Consider the following 12,069-nt stretch of genomic DNA (forward strand, 5'->3'; position numbering starts at 1 on the left):
GTCAACATGTAGTTTCTGAGCAGAACGCTTTTTGTTTTTTTTAAGACACTCCCTGATCAGAATAGTCACTCCTAATGTTTTCAGTTGGTCCTTAGTGTGGCCTTTTTTTTAACCAAAATGAGGACTTTGTTCTCATAAACAATAGACATTTTTTATAGATTAGGGGGGAAAAAACCCTGAGCTTCCCTCATCAGATGTCTCCGTCATTTGAAATATTTTATCTCATCTTTTGCACACTTTGTCTCAGATAGAAGCTGTTTAATATCAAGAAAATGTTTCTAAAAGATGAGAAAAAACAAAACAAAAACATATTAGATACAAAAAACAGCAAGTAACTTTCTGTACATAAGGCATTGTCTGCTGTTATGGGCGTGTCCCAGAAACACGGAGTAGTTTCCTTTCAGTTGTTTTGGAACAAAAGCTCAGAGGTGGCCCTTCCTTTGAAGTTATTACTCTGGCTGTTTAATATCTAACCAAATAACATATTAAACTCTGCTATCACCTATTTTAGCTGCAGAGAGTCAAACAAAAATATTTGCTGTTAAATTCTACATTGAATGTTGATCTATGTGGTTTTGGATGTAAGAAACGGCTGCTTTGGACTTAATCCTTTTGTTTTAAAGCAAGTCTCACTCTTATCAGGTCACTATTCTTTAGACTAATCTCTGCAGCTGAACCCTTGTTAGTTTATATTTCACAAATGTACCGGAAACAAAGAGTTTCTCCTTTGCCTTAAGTGTTTCTTGGCTCATCCTCAGCAAAGTTTTTTTTTTTTTTTTGTGTGTGTGCCTTTGATCAAATACCAGTTGTCCTCCCCTGCACTCACTCTGCTGGACAAGACACACTGCACACCCAAAGCTGGGGCGGACCCCTCACACTGAACTTGGACTGAACTCAGGTTAGCTGGAAAATGTCTGTTTCCTTCAACAAAAAAAAAGGAAAGAATGAACAATTCCTAGGCTGCTCAGTGGCGCAGTGGTTAGCGCTCTCGCCCGTAGAAAGCTGAAGACGCCAACAGGGATAAGCGTGACGGAAAATGGATGGAGGGATGAACAATTCCTAAAATAAACCTGTAAATTTTTTTTACTCTTTGACCTTAAAAAAGACTAAATATTGCCTTTCAGTTAGGACTTCAAATATTTATTTCATTACGTTCTTTAAATTCAAAAGTTTACATAAACTATGCATTTAAGCTATTTGGCTCCACCTAGATAATTAGGCCACGCCTTTAAGAGCTTCTGATTGGTTAATTTAAAATATCTACTGTAAGCTAATTGTAATTTATTTTAATACTCTGAAAGCTAAAGGTGCAATGGTTACAAACAATTATACACATTTATACTCAGCATGAGAAAGTCCCAGATATAAACATCACAAAAATGCTGGTCAATCCTAGAACAAGACTAGTTAAGATTTTCTTTGAATCTTGATGAATTTTCCCTGTAAAACAAGCCCTTTACCAACATGGGCTGAAATGCCACTCTCTAAAGAAGAAGCCATTGCTACAAAAGCAATAACAGAAATAAAACCTCAGTTTTTTAAATTACCTCTTTAGGAGGTGAAAGGTTAGTAGCATCATAATGCGTAGCTGTTCAACTGCAGGAGGGACTGGTGCACTTAACCAGATCTATAGCATAATGTGGAAGGAAGATCATTCTAATTAGTAAGGGAATCAAAACTAGGATGTAGATTTCCAACCTCAAGCATGCAGCCATATTTGTTTTAAAGCTACAGTGTGTAATAATTACAGGGATATACAGTCAGAAATGTAATATATTATACATAACTATGTTATTTATCATCATCTACGAGCTCAGCCTCTTAACCTTAATATTTGCGCTGCCTTAGAATTCGTTATTTATAATTACATAGGAGCGGGTCTCGCAGCCATGGAGGCAGACATCTTTGCGCTACGGCAGCGCAGAGCCAACAAACTAGCGATTGCGAGATCGCCCATTACGCTTGAAAGCAACTACGGCAAGTTGAGAGAGATGAACTGAGACGGTACTGAACAATAGATGGCAGTATTAAAATGATCTATGTAAACAAACCTCATCACTTGAGAAGGTAGGTGATGCGGACGTCGTGGAAGACATTTTGTCCCGTAACGCTCGCCGTACTGTTGGGGGGGAGAAGCGGTGGGGGGGAGATGTTCATGTTGCTGCGGTCTGCAGTCTGGACGTTAGATGTCGCTAAAAATTACACACTGTAGCTTTAAAGTGGCTTAAGGACTACAAGGTGAGTTTTTAGGTTTTTATCACAAAGCCCTGATCTGAGTGGTAAGAACATTTGTGGGCAGATCTGTTTAGGTGTGTGTGAGCATGTAAGCCTACAAACCTGACTCAGTCACACCAGTTCTGTCAGTAGGAATGGGCCAAAATTTCTGCAAACTATTGCAAGATACCTGTGGAATGAGACCCAAAATATTTTTGCCAATTTATGCAGCGGTCGTTTCTACCAAATACTAAGAAAGATTATGAAAACCTAGCCAAAATCATGACTGATCTATTATTATTATGGTTTTTTATTAGCAGAAATATCTTTTGTAGAATTCCAGCTGACCTAAAAAAAATGAAATCAATGCTAGTTAGTGTCTGAATGTTCTTTGCATGCTCTGCCTGTTCTCTGCTACTGATTATTTTTTTCCGTGGACCTGCAGTTGTTCCCTCCTCACACGGGCTGTAAATCCGTGAGCATGGAGCATTTGCCTTTCTCTTGAGGAAGGAAGGAAAACAGGCTTATCAGAAACCCTGGCCTAATATGGAGAGGTGAAACTAACAAGTGGATGACATAAAGCAAGATACGAACGGTGAGGTAATTACTACTTAGATAACTTCAGATTTTAGATGGCTCCAAATCAGTTTGAAAATGTAAAATGTATTTTTTCTTAATATCTGATTCAATATATGTCAGTATGCAGACATACTTTTATATTTCTTCATATTGAATTTGTTGTCAAGATGAGATTAAACACTTGAAATGGGACGTCAGCATTGAGGTGGTGGTGATAGATTAGAGTTATTGAAATGCTAATAAAATGGTGCTAATGTCATGTAAATCCCTTTATTGTTCCACAATGGGGAAATGTGTTCTCTGCATTTAACCCATCCCCTTGGGGAGCAGTTGGCTGCCACTGTGCGGCGCCCGGGGAACAGTGTGGGGTTAAGGTCTTGCTCAGGGATCCAGAGTGGAGGCTGTTGGGATTGATCTGGGTACCTGCAACCTTCTCAGAGCACAAGCGCACTGCTCTAACCCACTAGGCCAACACTCCCCACTAAACTACTGAAGCTTTTTGTTCAGTCAGGGTCTTGCCCTGGATTTTTACCACCATCTGGTGTTAAACAATAAAACGTGAAGTCACGGTGACAGGAAAAGTTTTTTTTTTTTCCCCTGGTAGAAATGTGACATAGTGTGAATGAAACATGCAGGGTAATACAGAAACAATCCATTGCAACACAGTTTGACGTGACAGGAATGTTGTTGGTATTTGTTCATGCATACCTGTGTGTTTCCATCAGCCATGTCAAGCGTGCCTGTTTCCCTTTCTGCCGCCCAGCCGGTCCCATGCACACATCTACAGTTCTACACGGCCGGTCGGAGTGAACAAACAGGTCCGACCGGCAAACTGTCAATATTGCAAACCTGAATTCCACAGTTTTTTTGTTTGTTTTTTTATAAACTGGAAATTAACAGCATGAAAGTTTCGTCCTGGTTGTTTGAAATAACTTCATGTGACTTTGGAGCGTCTGTTTGTCTATTGGGTGGTCCCCCCCCCCCTTAAATTCCTACAGTACCTCAAGCTGCTTTAATGTTTGGTGAACTATAACCGGTTGAAGACAATGGCGATTCTGTGCGACAACAATAGGTGGAAATGCAGCTGCCGGGATGTAAGTGCTCAACCCGGCCTCAGATGAGCCTCTGGAGGAGTTCAGGAAGCCAGCGAGCGAAAGCAAATGCTTTCCTTCAACACTGAATGTGATTTTAGCTTTTCACATTTCATTCATTCTGCTTCGCTCAGTCTCTTCTCTCTGATCTTCTTCCCTCTTTTCACTCTCTTGCTTCTTGCCTAACTTGCTTATCTGAGCTGGGCAGGGCTCTATGCACTTACGGCACAGGGGGAGGGGCCTCGCCTGCTTTCAATCAATAACCTCTGGAATTTAGAAATACAAGTAGATCCTGTCCCTGGCAGGCTGTACCACACCGCTGAGGGCGGGCTCTCTCACACACTCAGCGAACTCTCTATCCACTTCTGGCATTCTCTCTGTCTGTTTCTGCAGGTCTGACCGGCTCCAGAGCCCATCACAATGGCTGATCACTCTTCTGATTATTTCAGCTGCTCCCTGTGTCAGAATCTCCTCAGGGACCCAGTGGCTATACCCTGTGGCCACAGTTTCTGCATGGACTGCATAAGTGGCTACTGGAACGAAGCGGACTACACTGGGATTTACATTTGTCCCCAGTGCAAGATCACATTCACCCAGAGGCCGGTGCTGCGACCCAACGCCACCCTGAGCATGGTGGCTGAGAAGATCAAGAAGAGTGGCCCCAACCTCAACCTGAGCACATCCCAGGGAAACATCTACGCCTCGGCCAACGACGTGCCCTGCGACTTCTGCATGGGGAAGAAGCTGAAGGCGGTGAAGTCCTGCCTGAACTGTCTGGCGTCTTACTGCGAGAAGCACCTGAGGCCGCACTACGAGTCAGCCACGTTCAAAAGGCACAAGCTGGTGGATGAGCTGGGGAACCTGGACAGGAAGATCTGCCCTCAGCACCAGAAGTCCCTGGAGCTCTTCTGCCGGACGGACCAGATGTGCATCTGTGCCATCTGCACTGTCAGCGAGCACAGGGGCCACGACATTGTGTCTGCCGAGGCGGAGAGGAGCGAGAAACAGGTAGGGCTTTGTGGTTTCATAGAGAGATTTGGGCGGGATTGTTCAGCTGTCTGCTTCCCAGAGTATGTAGGCACACTTTCAGTTAGCTCCACTGAAACCTAGTGGGGTGGGGAGTTGTTGTTTTTTTTAAAGTTTTTTTCTCCCACCTCCCGTTGCTGCTTGGACTTTGACCCAATTCACCAACGCTATCAGCTTCCCCAGCAGGCATTCAGGGCCGCCAAAACAAACCCAGCTCTGTGATTAGCTGCCTGGAAGCTGTGTGTGTGTGGTGTGTGTAGGAGGGGGGGGGGCGTTCCCTATAGATATCAGCCCCCCCCAACACACTCACTCTTTCCTGAAACCTTCTTTCCAGAGAATATGGTGACCCAGCTCTGGGATGAACACTACAGCCTTTCTAGCTGAGTGGGTTCCCACCTGTGGGAGTGGGGCCTGAGATGGGACTGGAATGTCAGGGAGTAAAGGCAGACAACACCTCACTCCAATCTCACTCTGGCAACGACAGGCGAAATGACTCACAGATGACAGCGCCTGTAAAACAATGTGGAGCAGATAAGGGTGTCAGCAGATACGGCGGTGGGAAGCGGTTGATGAGCAGAGGGAGGGTTTTTATGGCTGAAACGCTTTTAGCTCCACGGTGAAGCAATGCAACGCAGAACAGTGGCAGCAAGGATTTACAACCTGATCCTCACATCCTTTACTCCATCTCTCCCCTCCCCCCCACCCTCACCCTTTCCTAGATTCCCCACATTCCTCCAGCTTATCTTGAAGAATGGGTTGTCGGGTCAGAGTGGAAGCTGAATTAGAAGCCTCCTATTCTATCGCTGCACCTTGAAACGTCGCCTCAAACAGCCAGACAGCAGCCATAGTTTCACATTCCTTACATGACCAGAATTCCACCGCAGATCTTTTTTCTTTCCTCCCTCTGAGATAAAAGCGAGCCGCCTTAAGAAGCTCCTCTGAGCGAGGTTTTGTTCCGCGTGCCAGAAGGGCCTCCCCAGATACTCTCTTTATATCCCACTCTATAAAAACTCCTCATATTTGGCTGCATTTGAGTTAAAACAGCTTATTTGGGGCCTTTTATTGCAACGCTGCATGATGTAATACGGGAGGATAGTACTGTTTGGTTATCAGTGTAGGAGTTTTAGCCTAAAAAAAAAAGTTTGTAGAAAATGGATCATTTTTAATCCTTTATTTTCCAGAAACTGTTGGGAGTTTCCCAAGCTGAGATTAGACAAAAATGCCAGGAAAGGGTGAAGGACCTGGAGGAACTCAAGACTGCTGTAGATTCACTTAAGGTAGGGTGTAAGTTTTTAATTTGACAGTTTTTTACCAAACTGGCTGCGAATGAACTCACAAGGTGGATTTTTTTTTGTGCAGAACTCGGCCCAGAGAGCCATGGTGGAGAGCCAGAAGATGTTCGAAGACATGATTCGCTCCATCGAGAGGATGAGGTCAGAGGTGACAAAGCTGATCGGCATCAACGAGAAGGCCGCTTTCAACCAGGCCGAGGCGTTGATCGAGCGACTGGAGCAGGAGATTGACGAGCTGAAGAAGAAGGAGTCCGGCCTCAAGCAGCTGCACAGCACCGATGACCACATCCACTTCCTGCAGGTACAGCGCCTCACAGAAACAAGCATCGCCTGTTCAATGGATTCACTTTAGATCTTCCCTTTGATAACTTCGCTTGTCTCCTCCCTTCAGAACTTTAACTACCTGTGCACCCCGACTGATGACGGCTTCATCCCCAAAGTGACGGTTAATCCCGACTTCACCTTCGCCTCGGTCAGGAAAGCCGTGGCTGAGATCAAAGAGCGCCTGGAGGAGTACGGCAGAGAGGAGCTGCTCAAAATTTCCAAATCAGGTTGGACCTTAGAGGCAGAAAATGTTAATTCTCAACTTCAAAAAAGCTGTTTTTTTCTAATCAAACATACATTTGCTCTGCTTTGCAGTGAATGAAGTCCCGATCTATACTACTGCGAGCCGGACGTTGGACCGCAGGAGCAAAGGTGAACGTTTAATTATTATTTTGTTTAACCTTATCTCAGCTGTAAGCTATAGTAGGCGAACTGCTCAACAGACCCTCACTTATGCATACATGCACAAAATCAGCAAAGAATGGTGTGTATTTGTATCCATCCCCCTATATCTAACTTAAAAAATGCTTTCAATTGTGAACTAAGTAGAAAAAAGAAAACAAAGTCCAACTGCTCTGACGTCTAATGCTTTATTAGAGCTAATTAGGCAGGTAGGGGAGATTAAAGCAATGTTAGGTCATAGAGAGCGATATCCAAAGCTATGAACATCTCGCAGAGCTCCGTTCAAGACATCAACTGCAGTCCTACCAAAGCACCATCACCTTATCTGACAGGTGGAGGAGGAGAGAGCGAAAAGGTTATCTTATTTTAAGTCCAATACATTTATTGATCTTATTTTAGGGGCAAATATAATAATTCTTTTGGCTGATAGTTTTACCTCCATGCTCAAACGATGCATAAATACATTCATTTCAAGAACATTTAATCTGTTTTAGATATTTTTTGCACAGTAGAGATCCATGGTACCTCTGGAGGAGCTGCTGATATCTAAATGTCTGAACATTTTTTGACATAACAGCCACAATAGAGCAGTGAGAGGAGAAGCACTGTTGACCCACTTTACCAATTTGCTCTGGTTAGATGAGATTATAACACCTTAAAACACAGTTTCCTCCAAGAAACACGGTGGTGGCAGCAGATTAGAGCTGATTATTGAAATAATCATCAAATCATTTGGTAATTCAAATTGAATCAAGAGTAACAGCACAGATGCTAAAACGTACAAACCTCTACAAATGTAAACTATAAACATTTAACAACATTGAATGTATAACATTTTGCATTAAAGATCAATGTGTTTCTTTGTTCAAATTTTTTTCTTATACCTTTATTTTTACAGACAAGTCATTAAAAACAAGTTGTTATTTACAATGGCAGCCTGACATTGTAGTAACCACTTAGGAAAAGGGAAGTAGGGCTAAAATAAATACAATACATTAGAAATACATACATAAAATACAAACACAGTTGTAATATTTGTATAGTTAAATGCAAATTAATGCATATTTCCAAATCACCTACAAAAAATTTTTTCATGTTCCAAAAATTTGTTTATTTAGAAATGTTTTTTCAACAGTTAATTAACAAAATAATCCATACTTGCAGCCCTATTTTAGATCAAAGCTTATTGATAACTAATTGATCATCTACAGGACTGGGTGGGTAGAGACTTACCCCTAAAGACTTGAAGTTATGAAAGGAATTAAGGAGAGTAGATGCAAATACACCTTTATCGTGTACTAGTGCTGCTTCAGCGCTTACAAACAGGATCAAGATGAATGAATATTTTGAAGGTGGCTTATAGTAGTAACATTACTATCTGAGCACATCAGCAAAGCATTCGAGGTATTTTGATGGGTGTGTGCCGCTCAGAGGGACTCACTGGTGCTTACTTTTGTCATTTTGCACATCTTTGATGTTGCTGCTATTTTCAAATATCCATTCATGTAAAAGTATCCATAGCTTTATATTGGTTATTTATTCTCCAGGCACAGTATTTATATTGTTAAAAAACTTTTATTGCAGCATTTTATTGTTTATTTTTTAACTCTTCACTATTATGTTATTGCTAAGGTCCATATTTGTGTGACCATTTTTTTTCTACAATCTTTTTGCTGCTGTAAACACCAGAATTTCCCCATTGTGGGACAATAAAGGGATTTTCTATTCAATTCTATTCTATTACTGCTCCGCAGGTAAAGAAATGACGGTGGACAATACTCCTCCTCCAGAACCAAGGGCCAGAGCTGATTTTATCAAATGTAAGAAACTCCTTTTTTTTCTGCAACAAGAGTCGCCACCTATCTGATCTCAATGAGAAACCTGTTTTGATTCTGGTTGTTCAGATTTCTGCCAGCTGAAGCTGGATCCCATCACCGCCTACAAAGAGCTCTACATCTCAGAGGGCAGCAGGAAGGTCATCCGCACCAGAGACCTGCAGCCCTACAGCGACAACCCGGAGAGGTTCGACAGCTTCGCCCAGGTGCTGTGCCGGGAGGCCCTGTCTGGAGGCCGCTTCTACTGGGAGATCGAGTGGAACGGGGAATTCTCCATCGGGGTGGCCTACAAAAGCATCAGCCGGAAGGGGAAAGGCTCGCTGTGCCTGCTGGGCTACAACGACAAATCCTGGAGCCTCCTCTGCTCTGACACGGGATACTCCGCCTGGCACAACCGGGTGGACAAACCCGTCAGCGGGCCTCACTCGTCCAGGATAGGCGTGTACCTGGACCACACGGCGGGCGTGCTGGCGTTTTACAGCATAGGCAGCTCCATGACGCTCCTGCACAAGTTTCACACCACGTTTGTGGAGCCCGTCTACCCGGGCTTCGGGGTCGGAACGTCTGTGAAAATCTGCAACGTCAAGTGAACATTTCTATCTTCACCTGGAGATATTCAGAAATGTTTCTTTTATCTTAAAACATACAGCATTAACGTGTAAATTTTGCTGAAATGAACAACATTATCAAACCACACTAATAGTTTAATTATGTTTAAAGGAGAATTTGTTTTTTGTTTTTTAAACTCAACTCATGCCATTCTGTATTCGATTTTGCACTGCAGTAAATCCCAGCTTCCAGAAGCTGTATTGTAATGAACAATCAACACGTGGAGCAGCTGATATCTCCTTTATAATTTTACAATGTGTCGGAGTGGAGTGAATGTAACCATCAAAGTGACATTTATTACACTCAGTCCACAAATTGTGTTTCTTCCTCACATCTATTACACATAATTTACACTTTATTCAGCTTAAACTATTTAATCAAAACCAGCATAGGCGCTTTCACATTTTCTAATTTTTTTATGATTTATTTTTATAATAAAAAGCTCCAGAGCAGTTGTTACGATCATTCACTATTTGAATATGAATGAGTTTTACAGGGAGGGTTGTTTTGGTTTGATGCTTTCAGTTCATTCTGAAGAATGCTTCATCATCATTTCATTTTTGTTTGCAGTTATTTGATAGCTGTTGCATCAGCTGAGAGCTCTGAATGTTTTTCACTTGAACTAACTCTTATTTAATTATATGTATGTTTTGCAATAATTATGTAATTCAAATAATGAAAACTTTTTGTAAAAAAAGATATAGAATAAAGAATAAATACACAATTTGGTTTGTTTTGTGATGTCAGAATGCTTTATACAGGGCTAGAAATGTAAAAATCAAGTTACATTTAATGTAAATATATCTTTAAAAATTATCTTCTGCCTGGTTAAAAATGTAAAATGTTGCCCATTTATTTAAAAGTTGAAATTTTGTTTTTTTCCTCCTGTGGGTAAAACAGTAGCACCTAAAACAGTGTTAGATCAAACTGAACCATGAAGGCTGGGATTCCTTTGAGCTCCCCCTGCTGGCGAACAGGAGCAAGTGCACCACAATAGTTGGTATGCAATAAATAAATTAGCATTTGCAGGAGTTTAATATTAATTTGATGTCACTTCATCAAATTAATATTAGGGTGGGTGGAAAGACTTAGAAATATGCATTAATTTGCATTTAATTATACAATTGTGTTTGTATTTTATGTATGTTTTTCTAATCTATTGTATTTATTTTAGCCCCACTTCCCTTTTCCTACAGTAAGTGGTTACTCCACTTTTCACTGAGAGAGTGAGAGTAGCACTAATTTATCAGATTTCTACTCAAATAAAATGTAGCTTTTAAAGAAATTACTCAGGTAAAAGACTACTTGCTAAAAAGCTACAGAGTAACTGATATACCTACTAGTTATGATCACAAAAAACTAAAAGTAAAAAAACTAATAAGTAATTAGACAATAAAACATTTAGGTGTAATGGACACTATTCCAAATAAGCTGATAGTTACATTATGTAAAATAGGTGTCAACTGTATTTCTACTTAAACCCCAAATGACACAGCAGACTCAGCAAATGGAAAATAACATCTAATTAATAAGCCTTGAGTACAAAAAAAAAATGTCTTTCAAAGCAAATTCATATAAAATAATCTTGTTTTCATTAAGTTACAGTGGATGGAGTGGCCAGAAATGTTACTCAATAGTAGTGATGCTTTTTGATATTTTTTTTGTTGTAACTAGGGCTGAAACAATCTGATTAATCAATTATTAAAGGAATCATCAACTAATTTAATAATCGAATAAATGGAAGTATAGAAAACGTTAGACAAACCCACTTAGAGCAGTAATTTAACCGCAATTTTAACAAAAAATATATTTTGCACTTAAGATTAAAAACTGTTTTCATCCGTCAAAATGCTCTATCCAAAACTCTCAATAGTTTTTAGATCACATGGTTTGAATTTGAAAAAAAAAATCCTTAATCGTTTGCTATTCGATTATTGAAAAAAAATCAACAGATTACGGTAGCTGAATAATAGTCTGTTGCTGCCCTTAAATTTCTCCTAAAAGTACTTTTGTTTTTCAAAAAGTTACTCAATTAAATTAAACAAGTTACTGCCCGACCCTGCTTTTCACTATTGACTTAGAAAACTTAAATTCGTCTTAGTTCCTGCCACCAGAAAAGTAATATATTCCAACAGTGGGATTTATCACGAAGTGAAGCAATGAGCTGTTCTTTTTTTCAGTGTTTTATGTATTAACATTCCTTCATTATTCATACAGTAAAGGTGAGGTAAAAAATGAAAATATGTGGACAAACTGGGTTTGACCAACCATTAACAGCTTCAATCCAAACTTGTCTAAGGAGTAATAACTAACTTCATTACCTCACTACGTCAAGGTTTGGTGTGTGTTTAACAAGCATTGGATCCAGTCCATTTAAAACAAGATCAGAACTTTAACTAGGCCATTGTAACATTTCAATTTTCTGCCTTTTTCTTTTGGTTGTGTTGTGTTCCATGACCCTGTGTGGGGCTAATACTCAACTTTAGCAATCATGGTTCTACTTTTGACACGTGCACTCTGTGGTTTACAAAGCTCACAAAGCGTAAAGCAAGCCTAAATCAACCCTTCACAGCAGCTGACAGTTTATCTGCTGGGTTCTCCTCTAAAATATCCGTGAGCATTAGACCCAAATATTACCAACATGACATTTCTTTAAAGGCAGTTTGCCAGTAAACTTTGAATTTAACTTGGGCATAA

General features: G+C 40.6%; 1 protein-coding gene across 1 annotated transcript; it reads left to right on the plus strand.

Annotated features, from left to right (window-relative positions):
* The first annotated feature begins 4,077 nt into the window (after nucleotides 1–4,077).
* On the plus strand, nucleotides 4,078–10,082 carry LOC107098738 (tripartite motif-containing protein 16-like). The gene is made up of 7 exons (XM_015396563.1): nucleotides 4,078–4,892; nucleotides 6,092–6,187; nucleotides 6,270–6,503; nucleotides 6,594–6,753; nucleotides 6,842–6,898; nucleotides 8,683–8,748; nucleotides 8,833–10,082. The coding sequence occupies exons 1-7, from the start codon at nucleotides 4,305–4,307 to the stop codon at nucleotides 9,351–9,353; spliced, it is 1,722 nt and encodes a 573-aa protein (XP_015252049.1). The 5' UTR covers nucleotides 4,078–4,304; the 3' UTR covers nucleotides 9,354–10,082.
* Nucleotides 10,083–12,069: the final 1,987 nt, after the last annotated feature.

Source organism: Cyprinodon variegatus, unplaced genomic scaffold (genome assembly GCF_000732505.1).
Source record: "Cyprinodon variegatus isolate N-32 unplaced genomic scaffold, C_variegatus-1.0 Scaffold805, whole genome shotgun sequence".
Taxonomy (NCBI): Eukaryota; Metazoa; Chordata; class Actinopteri; order Cyprinodontiformes; family Cyprinodontidae; genus Cyprinodon; species Cyprinodon variegatus.

Bases quoted from the DNA above. Each gene is read 5' to 3' on its own strand.
- LOC107098738 (XM_015396563.1), top strand. From the start codon at position 4,305: ATGGCTGATCACTCTTCTGATTATTTCAGCTGCTCCCTGTGTCAGAAT. The intron at 4,893-6,091 runs GTAGGGCTTTGT...TTTATTTTCCAG, and splicing joins CGGAGAGGAGCGAGAAACAG to AAACTGTTGGGAGTTTCCCA. The intron at 8,749-8,832 runs GTAAGAAACTCC...CTGGTTGTTCAG, and splicing joins CAGAGCTGATTTTATCAAAT to ATTTCTGCCAGCTGAAGCTG.